Here is a 20,482-nt window from a genome sequence, read left to right on the forward strand (position 1 = left end):
GGGCAGTATCTTTGCAAGACGGGTGACACCAGCCATTATCAATACTCTTCAGATTGCCTGCCTGGTGTCATTGGTTGCATAAGCAGGTCTTCTGATATGCAATGGGTTGTGGGGTGGACACTAAGCAGGTGCTACACCTTGCGCAAGGGTGACCTGCAGGCTAACGGAGGGAAGGAGCACCTCCATTGGTAGAGACGTATCTCTACCCACCACCCTACTGAAATTGGTATCAGAATGACTTACAGTCAATATAGCTTGGAAATGCTTGTTATCAACTTTAAGACTTTAAAAATGGCAGGTTCATAAATTGAGAACAGGTTCAGAAAAAGCTGCTTATTTAGAAACTCATCCTCCATGAAAAAAAAACTGAAAATACTGGAAACACTCAGAAGGTCAGGCAGCACCTGCCTCTTCTCAATGAATGTGATGTCTGATCAGTGATCTTTTGCTATATTTATTTCATTTATTTACTTATTAAGAGCAGGCCTGCCACACCACACAACAATCCCCCAATTTAATCCTCACTTAATCACAGGATAATTTAAAATGACCAATTAACCTACCAACTGCTACGTTTTTGGACTGTGGGAGGACACCAGAGCACCTGGAGGAAACCCACACAGTCACGGAGAGAATATAAAAACTCATCACAGGCAGCAGCAGGAATTGAACCCCACTCAGTGGGATTGTAAAGCCGTTGTGCTAACCACAATGCTACCATGCTCTGGGCTGCCTGTAACTTCTTTCCTTTAACTATGAGTAAACTGTAAGGATCATGGAAATCCTACTGTAGTGATTTTAACTTGTACCCAATGATAGCTTTGAGATCAAATGCAATTCCTTATATCATTGTTTTTATCCCCACTTCTCTGGAAAACGGAATTAAACCTCAGAAATGTTGATAGCATGGAATTGCTAGAAACACTCAGCTAGTCAGGCGGCATTTGTAAGAGAGATCCAGAATATTAATCGTTTCTCTTCCTATAGACGCTGCCTGACCTGCTGAGTATTTCTAGAATTTTCTGGTTTTATTACAGTGGAAGGTTTTCTAAACAAGCTTCCATCTCATTAACCTGACCACAGCTTATAATGCACAGTAACATATTAGGAGTAGGCCACTCAGCCCCTTAAACCTATCCTACCATTCAAATAAGACTGATCTACCCTGGCTTCAAATCCTACTTGGCCTCCAGTTCTGTCACTTTTAAGCCTTTCTAGCTATTTACTATTACATTTAATGATCATTTTACTCTCTGCTGATACCAGCCAGGCTGACTTAAATCGGTCATCTGAGATGAACTTCACAGAAACTGCTGCTGTTTATGTTTTTAAGAACTCTCTATTTACATTTTGAATGCAATCTGTAACTGTTCATCATTTTCATTAATGATCTAAAGAAAGGCGCTGGATGTACTTAGAAATACACAGGAGATGCAAGAATTATCTGTGGGGGTCAGCCATTTGGAACAAATTGACAGGTTGCAGGCCGACTTAGATCTGGTTGGCTGAATGGGCCTGTGGATATGAAATGCCATTTAATATGCAGAAAGATCACTGTCATGCATTTATAGTGGAGAGCTTTCAAGCATACTCCTTTCAGTGCTGAGATGCACATTAAAGGGTTGCAAAAGACACTTGGGGATTGCTTTTGATCAACAGAGCACAAACAATAAGGGCTGAATAACAGGAAAATAGAACTTTACTCTGCTTTACCAGGATTATAAAGGATACTGGACTTGACTATACAAGAAAAGGAGGCATCAACTGTTGACAAAATGATGGAGAAGAGAAACAGAAGGCAGCTATTATGCCTTCTCCTGACATTTGACAAAATCATAGCTATTTTTCACATTCCTTTCCTGCACTAACCCCACATTTCTTAGTATCCAAAGTGCTAAAGATATTAAGGCTCCGAATCCTTTTCTAAACTTCCATTGTGGTGTTAACTCCAGGGAGAAAGGTGACAATGAAGACATTAAGTGACACGTGGGTCAAGGGTTCCTCTTTTTTTTTATTATGCCATGGAGCCTTACCACTAAACAAGGGGTCGGCAGGTCAGACCTGATGTGGGTGAAGTTTTTGAATAAGATAGTTTTCTTCAGGTTACCCAAATGGATTGGGCTGTGAGGACAAGACATCACAGGTATAAAACCCTTTAGAAGTACTTTAGATTAAATCAAAATCAGAATCAGGTTTATTATCACCAGCATGTGATGTGAAATTTGTTATCTGAGCAGCAGCAGTTCAATGCAATACATACTATACAAGAAGTAAACACAAGATAATAGTAATAAATAAATTACAGAATACGTATATTGAATAGATTAAAAATAGTGGAAGAAAGAAATAGTATATATTAAAAATGTGAGGTACTGTTCACAGGCTCAATGTCCACTTAGGGAGGATCTCTGCAGGCCAGGCAGCATCTACAGAAAAGAGTAAACACTCAACATTTCGGGCCAAGACCCTTCATCAGGACTGCCAAAACATTGACTGTTTGCTCTTTTCCATAGGTGCTGCCTGGCCTGCAGAGAGCCTTCAGCATTTTGTGTGTGCTGCTTTGGATTTCCAGTACCTGCACACTTTCTCATGCTTATGACAATTTATTAGGTACACCTGCTCATTAATGCAAACATATAATCAGCCAAACACGTGGCAGCAACTCAAAGTAGAAAATAATGCACAGTCAAGAGATTCAGTTGTTGTTCAGACCAAACATTAGATAGGGGAAGAAATGTGATCTAAATAATTTTGACTGTGGAGTAATTATTGGTGCCAGACAGGGTGGTTTGAGTATTTCAGAGAGAGTTTATCTCCTGCAATTTCCACGCACAACTGGCTTTAGCACTTACACAGAATGATGCAATAAAGAAAAAAAACATCCAGCGAGCAGCAGTTCTGTGGGTGAAAATGCCTTGCTAATGAGTGAGGCTCCTTGGTTCCCTTTTAGAGTTGGAGAGAAAATATCTAAATACTTTCCCTCTACCCCACTCAAAGAAGAAGGCATTGGCAATTTTTCAAGAACAATCCAGGTCATGGATAAAGAAAGGAATGGGAACAGCAGCGGGAGAGGGTCTTCCCCACAGGTGACAATCCCTCACAGTTCAGGGATAGACGGAAGAACATGATCGCTCACATTATGTGACACGGCACATGCTAATGAGGACTAACCCCACCCCAAACTGGATCAGATTTTCTTCTCCCAGTATGAGAAACAGAGCTGCTGTAGCAAGGGTCTAGGGATTAAAGTTGAAGCAAGGAAGAAGATCTGTGTTAGGTAGAACATGAAGCAAAGTCAAAGTCTGGTTTATTGTTCAATGAAATGTTAACTTGCAGCAACAGCACAGGGACATATCAACAGATAAACGTTCACAACAAAAGCAAATAAGACAAATGTATATACAGAATTATACATCATTTTGAATAAAGGAAAGTCAACAGCAGTACAAAAATGGTTATAATGTTGCTTTACCTAACATGGAGCGTCTTTATGTCGATGTCTTTGAGTCTTAGACAATCCAAGGGAGACATCATTTAGATAACCAATTACAACAACAATCCCTCCAATCTCCCAGGCATCCCCCCCACAAGAGGATAATCAAATAATACAGAAAGAGGACTGCAGAAAACGGCCATTAAATTTCAACTCCTCCAAACCATACAAGCAATATCCCACCCCTTCTTTCCCTCTAATTCTCCTTGCCACTCCACCCTACCACCCAGCGCATCTTTCTACATTCCTATAGTCTGGCACCTTTAGGACCTGTGGTGATGCATCAGCAGATTACAGGATCTTACTCCCATTAACACCCAAACCTATTTTTGATTCCTCTAAGAGGGCCACAACCTTGTCATTGTTTGGGAGCTTGTATGCCTCAATTACCTGGAGAGCTATGCTGGCTGGAGTCAGGACCTTGGACTCTAACTCTTGGTAGAGTCACCCATGTTCAGATCAAAGGATAGATGCCAGACTGGACCACTGGTCTCCAGGTTCAGGGGTTCAGCTCAGAGATAACAACCCTGACTGGGAAATCAAAACTTTTACGGAAAACAGGAATGAAGAATCCTTCTACATCTGTGTGTGATTAAGTCTCCATTTAAAGTGCTCCCTGCTAAAGCCAAAGATGGAAAGAAAGCAAAAACTAGAATTTTGCTGATGACGTATTCCACAGATACCAGCAGCCCTGCTGAGTTCCTCCACCATTTTGTGTATGTTACTCTGGATTTCCAACATCTGCAGAATCATTTGCATTCATGAAAGAGTAGAACTGTTTCCCAATATTTGTAAATGCTCAAAAACAGCGGTCTCTGTATCTCAAGCATGAGAAAGTCTGCACAGATGCTGGAAATCCAAAGAAGGGTCTTGGTCCAAAACACTGACTGTTTACTCTTTTCCATAAATGCTGCCTGACCTGCTGAGTTCCTCCAGCATTTTGTGTGAGTCTCTGTAGATGAAAAGAAGCCCTTATGTATTGCATAGATAATGACACACTGTGGATATTCTGAAACATAACAGAGCCAGTGAATATAACAAGATAACGGTCTAGGGAATAGTAGCTTTCCAGGCAACAGCCTTCAAATTTCCTCATTATCTATAGACGGCAATGAAGGAACAACACATTAACAGGCTTATTGACAACAAGAGTTAAGAGCAATAAACAATCTGCTGGAGGAACTCAGCAGGTCAAGCAGCATTCTTGGGATGAAGTGTCCATGCTTTGGGTCGAAACCTTGCAACAGCACCCTTTACAGACACTGAAGCATGTCTACTGAAGCATGGGACTCAAGTCCTGCAACTCTCTGTAAGGAGTTTGTACGTTCTCCCTGTGACCATGTGGGTTTCCTCCGGGTGCTCTGGTTTCCTCCCACATTCCAAAGACATACTGGTTAGAGTTGGTGAGCTGTGCGCATGTTACATTGGCACCAGAAGCAGGGCAACACTTGTGGGCTGCCACCGGAACATCCTCAGACTGTGCTGGTCATTGATGCAAATGACACATTTCACTGTATGTTTCAATGTACATGTGACAAAGCTAATCCTTGCCTTCGTATGAAATGAGCTGCTAGAGGAAATATTTGACGTCAGTATACTAACAGCATTTAAAATATACTTGCACAGGTACACTGTCGACGTTTCAGGTTGAAACCCTGCACTGGGATGCCATATTCGGTGCATGATCTGCCTGCTGACAACACAATCTACTAAATGCCCCCCCTTCCTCCTTTATAAAATTAACACTGAACCCTCAATATCCAGCAGCATTGAAAAGACTGGATGTCTTTTATGCTGTTATGCGCAAGTAGCCCTGGTTTGTCATTTCCCCTTTTGAAAGGTACCAGATGTTAGCGTAGGCAGCAATGCGTGGCCAGCTCGCCCGATCTGATCACATGGAGCTCAACTGTTGCTGCTCTACAGTGAGATTCAATACCAGAGATAAGCAGCCTCATTTCACAGCTCATTCCTGCATCGATTATAAAGGAACAGCAGCCCCTGTGTACATTATAGAGTATAACAGCTCCTGTGAACATTATGGAATGAAAGCCCATGTACATTATGGAAAATAGATCCTTTATGGAGAATAACAGAGTCTATAAGTAAATCACAGAGGATAACAGTCTCTGTATATTCCAGAGAATAACAGGCTCAGTGAATAAGTCCTTGTGCAGTGTGTGGACAATAGCACTCTCCGTGAATACTGAAAAGTAAAAGCCCCTGTGACTATTATAGAATAGCAGTCAACGTGTATTACAGAGAATGATGGCTTTTGAGGCAGTTACGAATTTTATATATTTTGAAGAATAACTGTGCATGTTACAGAGAACACAGACACAGTGTAAATTAAAAGGAACTGCAAGTCCTGTGTGTATTTTTCATAAATAAACTTTCCCGATGCACCTTGTAGGGAACTGACGCTCTATGGTATATAGCAACCCAGAACATTTTTCTTGAATAAGAGTTCTTATGTATAAAACAAATCACCACCTCATCAAAAACCCTTGTTTATATAATAGGAAATTGTGCCACTTCATACAATAGTGAGAGCTGCCTTTCTGTGCTTAATATGGAAAGGAACAGTGTCATTATAAATAGGGAAAAGCAAGCCCGTTCGGATACTGAACAGAATATAGATAGGAAATGGAAGAATCTATCCATCACGTGCGGCAAAGGAAGACCCATTGTCTATAATGGGTAAAGACACCTAACAACAAATTGTATATTCCAACCACTCATTTAATGTATAAAATTGAAAAAAAAATAGTATTGGATAAGTGACATATAAAATTAAGTTATTTGTCAGGATACATTTATACAAGATTGCCCGTGGAACCTTTGGAATGTAACGTGTCTTTTTACTTCCATTAAATGAGGGGAGATGGATTGCCTGACTAAAATAGATTTAGTTGATTATATTTATAGGGGAATACTAATGGGAAGTGAAAAGTGTCTGCCCCACACGCATACTAAATAAGACCTGTTCAGTCTTAGTTATAGCTAAATTGAAATTGCTGAGTAAATGTAGCACTATCTTCCCCCATTTCTACATTATTCAGCTTCCCTCCCCTCGTTTCCTCTCTTATGGGTGTTGAATTACATGGGAAGGGGGAAACTCAACCTGACTTCTTAACACCTGTCTTGCAATGGGTCGCTGATCCCAGCTCCAGCAATAATTCAAACATTCAGCAGAAGGCAGATCTGCCAAAGAGATACACTCCACGTTCTCACCAACTCCATCTTTCAGTCAATTGATAAAGCTAGGCCTGACCTTTTCTATCAAGTCTCTTGATATACTACCACCAAAAGCACACAATATCTGTTACACAGTAAACCTGAGGGAACATTATCAGGCCCTTAATATTATTTTTGTGGGATCTGGCTGTGCACAAATTGGCAGCTATGCTACAGACTCAGAATGAGAATCCAATTTAATATCATCGGCATATCTTGTGAAATTTGTAGGGCAGCAGCAGTTCAATGCAATGCAGCATAATAGAGAAAAAAAATTAAAAATATATATGTAAAATAAATTAAATAAGTAGTGCAAAAATGGAGATTTAAAAAAGTAGTGAGCAAGTATTCATGGGTTCAATGTCCATTCCGAAATCTGATGGCAGAGGGGAAGAAGCTGTTCCTGAATCATTGAGGGTATGGCTTCTGGCTCCTGTACCTCCTTCCTGATGGTAGCAATGAGAACAAGGCATGACCTGGGTAATGGGGGTCCTTCATGACAGAAGCTGCCTTTTTGAGGCCTTACTCCTTGAAGAGGTCCTGGATACCGTGGAGGCGAGGGCCCATGATGGAGCCAAGTTTACATGATGACCAATCAGTGACTGTGCTTTGTTGGCTATAAAATACTGAGGCTGTGATACGTCAGTAATGACAATTTGAACTGTAAAGATGAACAGTTTTTTTTTTGTTTCCCTGCTCACCACCAGCCTAGAACGGAGGCAGAACTCTATGGGTTTCAGTCATTTCAACATCCCGGTTGAGCAATGGCTGATGGTATCCATGCAGGAAGAACTTTGCTCGTGGCTACCCATGAGCAGGTCCTGAATGCACAGAGACAGACTCCAATACATTGCACTTAGTGCAGAAAATTCAACCTATCGCCAATCCAAAGCCTACCAACTCAATACAAACTTGGAATAAAGATCTTCCTAACTGAGTATTTGTGGCATCTGTAAAAAGGGAGAATAATGCCCATCAAGAATTTGAGAACCAAAAATAAAAAGTCTTCAGACAACCAGAGGTGGCACTGAGATATTTGTTACCTGCAGCTTCAATTCTCAATCGCACTCTATTTCTCACTCTATGGCTTCCTATTCTGTTATAATGACACCCAATGCAAATTTGAGGAACAACATTTCACAGTGCAGGCTTTTGGGCTCAGTCCTGAATTCTACAATTCCCAGTGGCCAAACACTTCAATTCCAATTCCCATTTTGGTTCCAACATGTTGGTCCATGGCCTGTTCTTGTGCCACAACAAGGACATTCTTAGGGTGGAGGAATACCACCTTATATTTCATCTGGGTAGCCTCTAATCTGATGGCATAAATATCAGTTTCTCCTTCCAGTAAATGATATTTCCTCTCCCCTCCCCTCCTTTTCTATTCCCCACTCTGGCCTTTTACGTCTTCTCACCTATCACTTCCCCCTGGTACCCCTCCTCTTTCCCTTTCTCCTCCTATCAGATTCCTTCTTCTCCAGCCCTTTACCTTTCCCACCCACCTGGCTTCAACTATCATCTTCTAGCTTCATCTTATTCTGGCATCTTCCCACATGCTTTCTAGTTCCGAAGAAGTGTCTCGGCTCGAAATGTCGACTATTAATTTCCCTTGAGGTTGCCTGATCTGCTGAATTCCTCCAGCGTTCTGTGTGTGTGGCTTGATCTGCGTCCTTCAGTCAACCATTTATGATACTGTTTCAGCTTGCTTGTTGTTCCTGTTTTCCCTTTCGATGCAGAGACCATGCTTAGCCAAACCTGCCAGGCATATCATCCCATTCTGGATTTGGCAAATCCTACATTCTTTTAGCCACGTTCTCACTTTCTAACTGCTCTCATTCACTCTCAGATGAAGCAACCTTGATAACAGCTAATCCTCATTTCCACCTAAGTTTTACCTTTTCTTAGGCATCCATCCCCACATCCCCTCCCTCTACCCACTGCCTCATTCCTCATGTAGCTTAACATACTTCTTTCATCTCCTTCCCACCTCTGACAGAGAATTATTAACCTGACACATTATTTGCCTTCTCCTTCCAGAGGTGTGACCTGGACAACTGAGATTGTCCATCCCTTCTTTTACCCACAGATGTGAACAGAACCGCAGTCTGTTCATCCCTTCCCCTTCCATAGATGTGACCTGACCTACTGAGATCGTCCATCCTTCCTTCTTTCACAGATGTGATCTGACCCATAGAGTTTGTCCATCCCTTTCTCTTCCAGGGATGTGACCTGACCTAGAGATAGTCCATAGCTTCCCCTTCCACTGATGTGACCAGATCCATTGAGATTGAACGTCCCTTCTTCCACAGATGTGACAACCCAACAAGATTTTCCAAGTATTTTCCCCTTTGATCTTAGAGCAGAATTCAAAACAACTGCATGCTGAGTAACATGCACAAAATGCTGGAGAAACTCAACAGGTCAGGCAGGTGGAAGTAGACAGTCATTATTTTAGGCCAAGACCCTTCCTCAGGCTGTAAAGGAAGGGTGAAGGCTGCACTGAATTAATATTGCATTTCCAATTATCCTTCTGGTTTACACATCCATTCTAAATTCAGTCATAACGTTGCATCAGAATTACTCAATTCTAGTTTAGTGTTTACCATCCTGAGTCATGCTGCCATCCAGCCTCGCAACCTCCTATATCTTCTAGCAGCCTTACGTATTAAGGGAAAATCTGAAGTAACTCCAAACACTTTCCAATGCCTCTTCTTCTTTTGTGATAATAGCGGCTCACACCTATCAGGAAGGTGCTTTACTGCCACTTACTGCAATGGAGTATGAAGGGAGCCATGATGGGAACCCCATCCTACCTCCCCAAACCTGTTTTAATTAAGAAGTTCACTAGGGCCCTACACGACTTAATCGTCCCTGCCTCAGGTGCAAGAATATCCCGCAAACTCGCCACCCCAGATCTACCCGATAATTGCCTAAACAGCTTTCTATGTTCTAATGAATATCCGTTGCACATCATGATCACAAGTTTCACTGCCTCTGTTGCTTTTCAAGTCACATGTTTCCCATGTTTACCAACAAGTGCCAAAGTACAGTTTCATAAGTCGAGGGATAGAGTTTAAGAGACGTGATGTAATGATGCAGCTCTATAAAACTCTAGTTAGGCCACACTTGGAGTACTATGTCCAGTTCTGGTCGCCTCAGTACAGGAAGGATGTGGAAGCATTGGAAAGGGTACAGAGGAGATTTACCAGGATGATGCCTGGTTTAGAGAGTATGGATTATGATCAGAGATTAAGGGAGCTAGGGCTTTACTCTTTGGAGAGAAGGAGGATGACAGGAGACATGATAGAGGTGTACAAGGTATTAAGAGGAATAGACAGAGTGGACAGCCAGCACCTCTTCCCCAGGGCACCACTGCTTAGTACAAGAGGACATGGCTTTAAGGTAAGGGGAGGGAAGTTCAATGGGGATATTAGAGGAAGGTTTTTTACTCAGAGAGTGGTTGGTGCATGGAATGCACTGCCTGAGTCAGTGGTGGAGGCAGATACACTAGTGAAGTTTAAGAGACTTCTAGACAGGTATATGGAGGAATTTAAGGTGGGGGGTTATATGGGAGGCAGGGTTTGAGGGTTGGCACAACATTGTGGGCCAAAGGGCCTGTAATATGCTGTACTATTCTATGTTCTATGTACAGTGCAAACCCCCGTGTCCAAACCGCAATCTCGCCAGCCACTTATCTGCCCTCCTAATCCCAAATGCACCTGCTCTGAGAGGATGGAACCAAATTATAACACCACATTCCTGCCCCGTTCCTAACCCAGAAATTCTGCCATTTTCTAATCCGAGCCAAACTAATACAAGATTTGGCTTCGTAATTTCCTATATTGACTGTGATATGTACCTCAAGACTCAGTTAGTGCCTGCTTTGCTATAACATTTGCCCTTTCATTACCTGATACGTCCACATGTGCTGGTTCCAACAAAGTGCTGTTCCCACACTCTCTAGAACATATAAGTTGTAGAACATGCCCATCAACAGGTCAGGTCTCTTTGAAAGTTTTGATTCCAAACTCTGCAGTACAGAGGCAGAATTGGAACAGATCACAACTTTATGGCTTAAGTTCTTTGACCCATTACAAACTAATGATAACAGTCATAAATTCTGCTGTATATACTGACAACCCATCCATCAGCCTTTTCCCCACCTCAATATTAAACCAGGAGTTAAATGTACACTTTATGCTTAAAGTCATGCATAAGTAATAAAGACACACTCCAAGCCTCACCTGAGGCACCATGATCAATGACACAATCTTTTCAATTTGAAGTTAAGTAGGCTCAAGGCCCAATGCATTTTCTAATCAACTTTATTGATAACAGCTCCTTATTGATTGCCTCCCTTTCCTGAATGGTCAACAAACCCTTCAGTAAGTGTAATCCGTTAAGGAGCTCATGAGCACATGTCCAAAATGGGTTGGATGGTCGATTATCTTCCCACCTCAGGACTAAGGTTCAATCCAAATCAGGTTAGAATGTCCATTGCCACTTGCAAGAATTCCGACTGGCACAAGAACAGAGCTTGCTCAAGTGTTAAATTTTATGGCATAGCTTACCTGGATTCATTAACATCTCTGATTCCTCTAGTGCACCACCTCTGAAGATCCAGCTTTCTGCTCCCTAAACAATTAGTGATTTATTCTGTGCCTCAAGAATCCAGGAAATTAAGAAATGGTAGCAGGAACAGTTTGCTTGACTGTTCAATGCCATTTCTGGCGTCTCACTGGATTTCCGGATTCCTTTGGAGCCAAAAAGTCAGTCCCCACTCTAGAATATTGCTAATAACTCAGCATTCTCTGGGTAACAATTCAGAAGCACCCGAGCGACTAAAATTTAAGTCAGAGAGAGTCACAATACGTGGAAAGAGGCCCTTTGTTTCAGTGTCTACATCAAACCTCTGTTTACATTAATCCAGTTTTAAGCTTCCCACACATAAACACACGAGATTCTGGAGATGCAGGAAATCTTGAGCAACACATTGCTGAGTTCCGCCAGCATTTTGTGTGGGTTATTACCCTCAGATTCAACTCTCTGCAGATTTTGCACATTCAGTTCTATACACTAGGGGCAATTTGCAATAATCAATTAATCTACTAACATAAACACCTTTGGGATGTGCGAGGAAACCAGGGGACCCAGAGGAAAACACATTTGGTTACCCAGAGAATATGTGAACTCCATAGACACAGCATTAAAGATTGGGAGTGAACCAGGAAACCCTGGTGCTGTGAAGCAGCAGCTATACTAGCTCTGCCACAATAATTTTATCTCAGCTCAGAACTAAATGGTTGGTATTTTACTTAGGGTATTTTATTTAGGGATTCAGCTCAGAAGAGGCCCTTCTTGCCCAACATGCCGCACCGCCCAGTGACCCATCTATCTAACAGCAACACAAACAAAATGCAGGAAACATCTATGGAAAAGAGTAAACATCAAGGTCGTTCTTCAGGATTGAAAAGGAAGGGGAGAAGTCCGAATAAGAACATGGGAGGAGGGGAGGAAGAAGTACAAGGTGGCAGGTGATAGGTGAAACCGGGAAAGAGGGAGGGGTGAAATAAAGGGCAGGGAAGATGATTGGTGAAAGAGACTGGAGAAGGAGGAATCTGATAGGAGAGGACAGAAGATGATGGAAGAAAGGGGAGCAACGGAGGGGAGTGATGGGCAGGGAAGGAGATAAGATGAGAGAAGAAAACAGGAATGAGGAAAGGTGAAGGTGGGGAGAGGGGGGGGGCAATTACAGGAAGTTTGAGAAATTGATGTTCACACCATCAGTTTGGAACATAAGGTGTTGCCCCTCTGACTTGAGTGAGGCTTCATCATGGAATGGGAATGGGAAGTAGAATTGAAATGGGTGGCCAACGTTAGATCTCACTTCTTGTGCGGATGGAGCGAAGGTGCTCGATGAAGCGGTCTCCCAACCGACCTCGGGGCTTACCAATAAACAAGAGGCCGCACCGGGAGCACCGTATACGGTGGATCACCCCACTTGCAGGTGAAGTGTCACCGCAGCTGAAAGGACTGCTTATGTGTTGCCTTGGATTGCAGATTTTCTCACGTTTGTGACACATCTTATTTAACACTAGCCTAATCACAGGCCAATTTACAATGACCAATTAACCTAGTAGTCCGTATTGTCTCTGGAATGTGGGAGGTAAGGACGGGAGCACTTGGAGGAAACCCTCATGGTCATGAGGAGAACGACAAATTTCTGACAAATGACAGCGGAACTTAACCCAGGTAACTGGTGCTGTAATAATGTTATGCAAGTGATGTGCAAATGTGCCACCCCTTGGAGTGCTGTACTGTGAGATTACAAACACTTGGGGAAAACAGATTTTCAACATCATCCCATTAACTGTCTTTTAACCTGAAGCTCACTTAAGCAGAGACCTTTACAAATGTGGCACTTTATTCTTATGGATTCATACATATAGAAACAGGCCATCGACACAACTCGATCATGCAACAATGATGCACATCCATACCTGTTTGACCCATATCCCTCTAAACTAGGGAGGGGTTCCCAACTTTATTTATGCCATGGACCCCTACCATTAACCGAAGGGTCCAAGGACCCCAGGTTGGGAACTCTTGCTCTAAACCGTTCCTAATTTGTACCTGTGCAAATGACTTTTAAGCAGTATTCTGCAATACTTGGCGCTAAATTATGGATTATCAATGCAAAGAGTAACTTTCATATTTCGTCTGGACAACCAACTAAGCAACCTTAAATGTAATATCAAACGAAATGACAAACAGCTACCCAACAATGTATACCCAAGTCACACCAGATCGAACTCTCATACAAGATCCACCTTCAAAACGTTGCTATGAAACTAAAATCCAGAATGACCATGATCAGGAAGAAAGCATCTCGCCTAGCTCTATGTTTCTCTGTTGCCAAGTATTGCACACCTACCTGGAAGAGAACAGCTCACACAAAAACCATCCATACTTCCCTGAGAAGGATCTCAGGAGCCCTAAGCTCTACACCTATCCAACAGCTCCCAACAACGAGCGGAAGAGCACTGCCAGAAATCCACAGAAAAGCAGCTAAAGCAAGATTCTACAATCGCGTATCTAAAATATGCCCAACAACATTCCTGCTGCAAGCTCATCAAAATGCTCCTCCAACTGCCCGACAAATCCCGAAAACCTTTCTGCAACTTGAAAAATTTCGACTTCTGTGATGAACATACTGAATAGCACCAATACCGGCACAGCAAGCACCCACCTCCCCACCACCACACCCAGGGGAGATCTGATCAATGACCCCCACCTCACTCCTCCTGGGCTTTACTACAGCTAGCAAAAAACAACTGGACAGCTGCAAGTAGACTCAGAAGATGTTATTTCAAATCACCGGAAACATTGCACTGAAGGGATGCCTGACAAAGCTCAGCTTGTCCCAGCCCAGGACGTCCTCCACCTGGTCCAAACATGCCCTCTCACCAAGGTCCGAGCTGGCTTTGTCGTGGTCCGTCGATGCGGCCATGAGCTGAAGTGGTTTGGCAAAATCAATTGTAAGTGTGAAGAAATAAACACCTGTCACATGAAACAACAACAATCCATGCAAACTTTCTTTGTTTAAATACAGCCAAAATCTTTTTACTCCCCCATGAAAAATATATCGAAAGCTAGGGGGCAGGAATTTAAGATGAGAGGGGGAAAGTTTGAAGGGGATTTATGGGGCAAGTTTTGTTTTCACCCAGAGAGTGGTAGTTTCCTGGAACATACTGCTGGGGAGTGGTGGAAGTAGGTAAAGTGGTTTTCAAGAGTCTTTTAGAAATGCTCATTAATATGAATGAAAATGAGGTATATGATCATGTGCCAGCAGAAGGAATTAGTTTCATTTGGCATCTTGCTCTGCATGGACATCATAGCCGATGTGTCGGTTCCTGTACTGTGCTGTTCTCTGCTGTATAAATGGGATTAGTGTAGGTGGCCATCTTTATCAGCATGGACATGTTGGACTGAATGGTGTGTTCCTGTGCTGTACCATTCTATGTTCTATAAATGAGATTAGTGTCGATGGGTATTTTGGTCAGAATGGACAAGTTGGGCTGAAGGGCCTACTTCCGTACTGTACTGTTCCAAGCTCTATAAATGGGATTATTGTAGATGGGCACTTTGGTCAAATTAGGATGAATTTGACAAATTAGGCCAAATCGCCTGTTCCAGTGTCCAGTGTTGTTCTGTTCTATGTTCAATAACTGGGAATAGTGCAGATGGCCATCTAGGTCAGAATGGACCATTTGGGCCAAATGGCCTGTTCCAGCTCTGTACTGTTCTACGTTCAATAACCGGGAATCGTGCAGATGGCCGTCTAGGTCAGAATGGACCAGTTGGGCCAAATGGCCTGTTCTTGTGCTGCTCTTATCCTATGAGTCAATGAAAGATAACCAGAGAACCACAAAGAAAGCCAGTGGATGTGGAGGAGGAACGTTGCTGATGCTGATCATGAGCCACTTTGACAGGACAGCTGGACCCCTTCAAGCCACACTACCAAACATGTCAAAGAAAGCTTTGAATTCGGAGTGACTGGAATCCAAAATTTTTCACAACCTCCCTCAAGGGATTGAAAGGCAAGAGTGCAACTTTTGATTTGCAAACTTGCAGAATTCAGTCTCCAAATCATCCTTCTTAATCTCGTGAAAATCCCCAAAAATCTGAATCAAAACCAGAAAATGCTGAAAAACACTCCAGGCTGGGGTGTTGCGGTGGAATAGCAGATAGCACAACGTTATTACACATCAACGAACTGGTTCCAATCCCACCACTATCTGTAGGGAATTCGTACGTCCCATGACCATGTGAGTTTCCTCCAAATGCTCTGGTTTCTTCCCAGATTCAAAAGACATACCGGTTTGTAATTTAATTGATTACATGGGTAGAGTTGGGCAATGGAAGAGCTTGCTACTGCCCTACATCTCTAAATATGGTACTGTTAAAAACTCTTAGACATTTACTACTAGGGTGCCTAATACTTTTGCACAGTATTGCACTTCACAACGTGAAGCATAGAGCGAGTTTGTTAACCTGGCAGGAGCATTGGATGTTGGGAATGGCAAGGGTCGAGCACCATGGGACAGGTGGCAGAGAAGGAGTGCCGGGTGGGAGTGGTGCGGGTACAGACACACCCAGCCCTGAGACACCAGGCAAGGCCATTTGATTCAATACAATTGGTTTATTGATCATTACAGAATGCCTCTGGTGCTTCCTGCTCCCTACCCTTTCCCTTCTACTGTTCCCAACCATGATTCCCCTTTCCCTGCTCCTTTCCCACTCAGTCTGCATATATGTCATGAAATTTTTTGCAGCAACAGCAGTACAGTGCAAAACATAAAATTAATACAGATGTGCAGAAGTCTTAACACTCTATATATGTGTGTGTGTGTGAGAGAGACTGAGACTTTTGCATTTTACTGTAAATTAAATAAATACTCCACAGGCAACGTCAAAGGAGAGAGAATCCAATTAGTTTCAACACTGAAATCTCATGCTTTTGTTTAATCTCACGAAACCACGTCATTCTTCAAGGACAGAGTTCCCCCTAACGTTTTCCCTTTCTCATCTGTTATCTTTCCATTGCCTCTGAGAGTTGGACTAATAACCCCTCATAAGAAGAAAACTCCGTTTCAAATTAAAGGTGTGTCAGCTTAAGAAATCAGGGGTGCTGGTGGGAACAGGCATTAAAGTCAATTGCCGGAGATGCAAAGGTATAAATTTAAGGGGAACTGACAAAAGCTGATCCAAGTAAATTGGTGATGTCTTGTACTCTTATTCCTGCTAGGAATTCTTTCATATCCAGCATATTAAAAAAAGGAAGTCAGCTGTTTGGGGGCAGCGCTGTGATCGTGGTGTGTGCCTCTAGAGATAAGGACTGGAGGTGCAGAGCTGGCCTGCCCTGGTGTGGAGTGCCTGACGGGATATATGAATGGCAAGGGAAGGGGGTCTTGTTTTGCTGTTGTTATCTTGTTTTCTTAGTGTTGCTGCTGCTTGTGTTGCTCTGTGGGCCTGTCTTGTTTGTGCCGGAATGTGTGACAAGCTTGCAGGAAACTCTCCCAGCACATCCTTGGGTGTGCAGGTTGTTAGCCCAAATAACATACTTCACTGTAAGTTTTGGTGTACATGTAACGAGTAAATCTTTGGCTAATATATACTGATCTTTTTTTTTCACTTCTTTATACACTTGATGGCTCCTTTATTAGGTAAATTTATACAAACATGCAAACATCTGAACAGCCAATCAAACACTCGGTGGCACAGGAGGTACCTAATAAAGTGGCCACTGAGTGTAAATCCGAATCTACCACCATTATTTTTCAACTGACAGACACTGAACTGATTTTATTTTCCACTTTACAAATTCTTCACTGCTCTCTGACAAATACCCTGTAGGTCATTTCTGAGGAGTACCTACGCTTTATTTGCATGTTGCTTTCTCCTGATTGAATAATCGGGAAGCAATCTTATGTGCAGCTTGGGAAAGTGGAACTTCAGCATACTAACAACAGACAGCCCATTTGCACTGACAAAATATTCAGCTCAATATAGTGCTTAGCTTGTTAAAGACCATTTTATGCAGGCGCATGGATTTTGTTCAGTCAGGAGAGATTATTGTTCAAACATAAGAGTATAATATGTACAAATAATGGTTAAAAATGTAAAGCTTCAGGAGGTTTTAGCACAGCTTATCGTGGAACAGCATATTGTGGCAGCAAGACAATTCAAATTATCCAAGAAGACCAATATTTCAATGGCATATTATTCAGAGTACTGCTGTCATCCACAGTTATATATACACTCAGTGGTCACTTTATTAGTTACCTCCTGTAATTAATAAAGTATCCATCGAGTCTTCTGCTGCTATAGCCCATCCACTTCAAGGTTTGAGGTAATAGTCAATAAGCCAATTGTTTGGAATTAAAAGTCCCTTATCTGGTATCCTTCTCTGCCGCCTGTCCCATGGTGCTTCGCTCTCAGCATTCCCAACATCCTTTGCACAGTACTGCACATCCCTTTAGAAGAAAGATGAGGAATTGTTTTAGCCAGAGGGTGATGAATCTGTGGAATTCATTGCCACAAATGGCTGTGGAGGGCAAGTCACTTGGTATATTTAAAGCAGAAGTTGATTGATCCTTGATTAGTAAGGGTGTCAATGCTTATGTGGAGAAGGCAGGAGAATGGGGTTGAGAAGGATAATATATCAGCCATGATGGAATGGCAGAGCAGACTCAATGGGACAAATGGCCTAATTCTACTCCAGGCAATAATGGCCTCACGCCATCAGAAACATTCCCCTCATGTTATCAATCCTGTCCTGCATTCAACCTGCAACTGACTGTTCTTCTCTCTTTTCCAGTTCTACGGCAGAGATATTAATGTCAATTATTAGTTCTGTTTTCCTGATTTGCAGATGCTGCCTGACCTGTTGAGTATTTCTAGCATTTTCTGTTTTTGTTCTGCAACAAACCTGATTTTGGATGCAATACCTTTTCAACTTTGAATGAGTTCTGATCTTCTGCCTGCTTGATATTTCACACTTCTTCAGCCTTCTTGTTGTGCTGTTCCCTCGACTCGCTATAATTTCACCCAAGTGTGCTCTTGCTGAGAATTGGTGTTAGTAGGCTGCTCTGCACAGCTGATTTGTGCTTGTACATGCTTATTCACCAACACCAACAGGCAGCGTGTCTGGTGTTCTCCTCGTATGCTAGAGGCGTTGAAACAAATTAGACTTTTGTGCCACAGCAGTGGCTAAAATGATCCAACTTGTGAGAATTTTGGGTTTATATAAATGTGTAAATTTTATAAACTCTGCACTACAAACAGTGGCAAAAATTCAACAGAACATTCCCTTGTATCTCCAGTAAATAACTTCAATGCCTCTTCCCACCTACTGTTCCAGCATCTTATTTGAGCTGACAGTGTTCAAGTTGAGGCAGGACTTTATTCTTTTGAGGTGTTATTTATACAACTGTCAGAAAAATGGGTGACTAACAGCGATGCGAAAGGGGAGACACTCTGTCCTCAAAGAATGGAGCTTTCTGTAATTAAATAAAAGCATCGGAATCTGGTCTTGAACTTGATGGTTGGATTCTTGTGGCAAGAGGAGGACAACCTGAGGGTGCAAGAGCGACAACTTATATTCCATCTGGTAAACACAAAGTACACTGCCGATGCTGTGGTCAAAACAACACGAACAAACAAGCTGGATGAACTCAGCAGGTCGGGCAGTATCCGTTGACTGCTCATTTCAACGGATGCTGCCCAACCTGCTGAGTTCATTCAGCTTTTGTACATGTTGATGTATTCCATCTGGGTTGTCTCCAACTTGATGGCGTGAATATTGTTTTCTCCTTCTAGTAATTTCTTTCCCTCCTCCTCCTCCTCCTCCCCTCTTCCTCTGCTCCCCACTCTGGCCTTTTTCATCTTCTCACCTGACTATCACTTCTCTCTGGTCTCCTCCTCCACTTCCTTGCATGGTCCACTCTCCTCTCCTATCAGATTCCTTCCTCTCCAGCCCTTGACATTTCCTACCCACCTGGCTTCACTTATCATCTTCCAGCTAGCCTCTGTCCTCTTCCGCCCACCCCCCCCCAATTTTTTTTATTCTGGCGTCATTCTCCAATCAGTCCTGATGACAGGTCTTGGCCTGGAACGTCGACTGTTTATTCTATTCCATTGATGCTGCCTGACCTGCTGAGCTCCCCCAGCACTTTGTGTGTTGTTATCTTGGATGATGCGTCTATACTTAGAATACATCGAATTCTATGTATTAAATAGAATACATCTCTATTCTAGGAGAATTGTAAACTACGTCGGAGGCATGGATTCAGGTTAAGTTATTCAGTCCTTTCACAGTAAGTATCCAAACCGATGGATGATTGGTTAGAAAGTCTATATACTAATTATGCAAATTTCCTGACGCCATGTGATTTGAGGAGCCATAGGATTCCGTCAACTGTGCGATCCCGCATCCCACTTCCTCACTAAATGCAAAGGGTTGTTAATCTCAGCCGCTGCAGAGAAACTGCACTTCACGTAGCCCGTCCCTTCGATGTAATTGCTCAGGGCCCTGTAGAGGGAGAGCAACTTAAGTGGGAACGTATGAAGGACAAAACGTGAATAACTGCTGATTGACAGCTGCTTGTAAATCCCAGCTACCTGTCCTTGGAGAGAAACCAGGTTATAAAATAAAACAGGAAAATGATTATCTTCCACCATCTTTACACGACTTCACTGTTTTAGACATAACGCTGAAATATTCTAGTTTTGCACATAATCTTCAGGATTCACCTTCTTAATGAGGCTGTAACCACCACAAGTTAATTAAGTAATGTTGACTAATTCTTTTTTAAGAATATGCGATATGGAAATAAATACTTAGAGAGCCGCACGTACGGTTGCACACATACACGCATCTGTGTGCACATACAGTGACAGGGACATAGTGTGTAGATGCATATTGTTACACATGCATCCATCTCACAAGTCCACAGTCTCACACACTCATACATGCGTGCACCCTTGCACGGACACACACACATGCGTATGTGAACACATAAATTCACATTGGCGTATATGCGTACATGCTTACAGGTGTGCTTACACACATGTTCAAACTCATATTCATAAATGTGTACCTGCACACTCACAATCATAAGCATGCACGCACACACACGTATGTGAACATACATGCACATGCACACAGTCACAAACATGTGAGCATGCCCACCG

The 20,482-nt window shown here is 42.6% G+C and overlaps 1 protein-coding gene across 1 annotated transcript in view; it reads right to left on the reverse strand.

Moving 5' to 3' along the window:
• The window catches only part of LOC132406619 (leucine-rich repeat transmembrane neuronal protein 4-like), a gene marked incomplete at its 5' end in the record, with an annotated part of 50,009 nt that overhangs the window by 19,264 nt on the left and 10,263 nt on the right, over positions 1 to 20,482 (reverse strand). Inside the window, one exon of the mRNA XM_059992818.1 lies at positions 386 to 404. Within this exon, the coding sequence (XP_059848801.1) occupies positions 386 to 404 (19 nt within the window). The remainder of the gene's footprint in view (positions 1 to 385; positions 405 to 20,482) is intronic.

Source organism: Hypanus sabinus, chromosome 1 (genome assembly GCF_030144855.1).
Source record: "Hypanus sabinus isolate sHypSab1 chromosome 1, sHypSab1.hap1, whole genome shotgun sequence".
Lineage (NCBI taxonomy): Eukaryota > Metazoa > Chordata > Chondrichthyes > Myliobatiformes > Dasyatidae > Hypanus > Hypanus sabinus.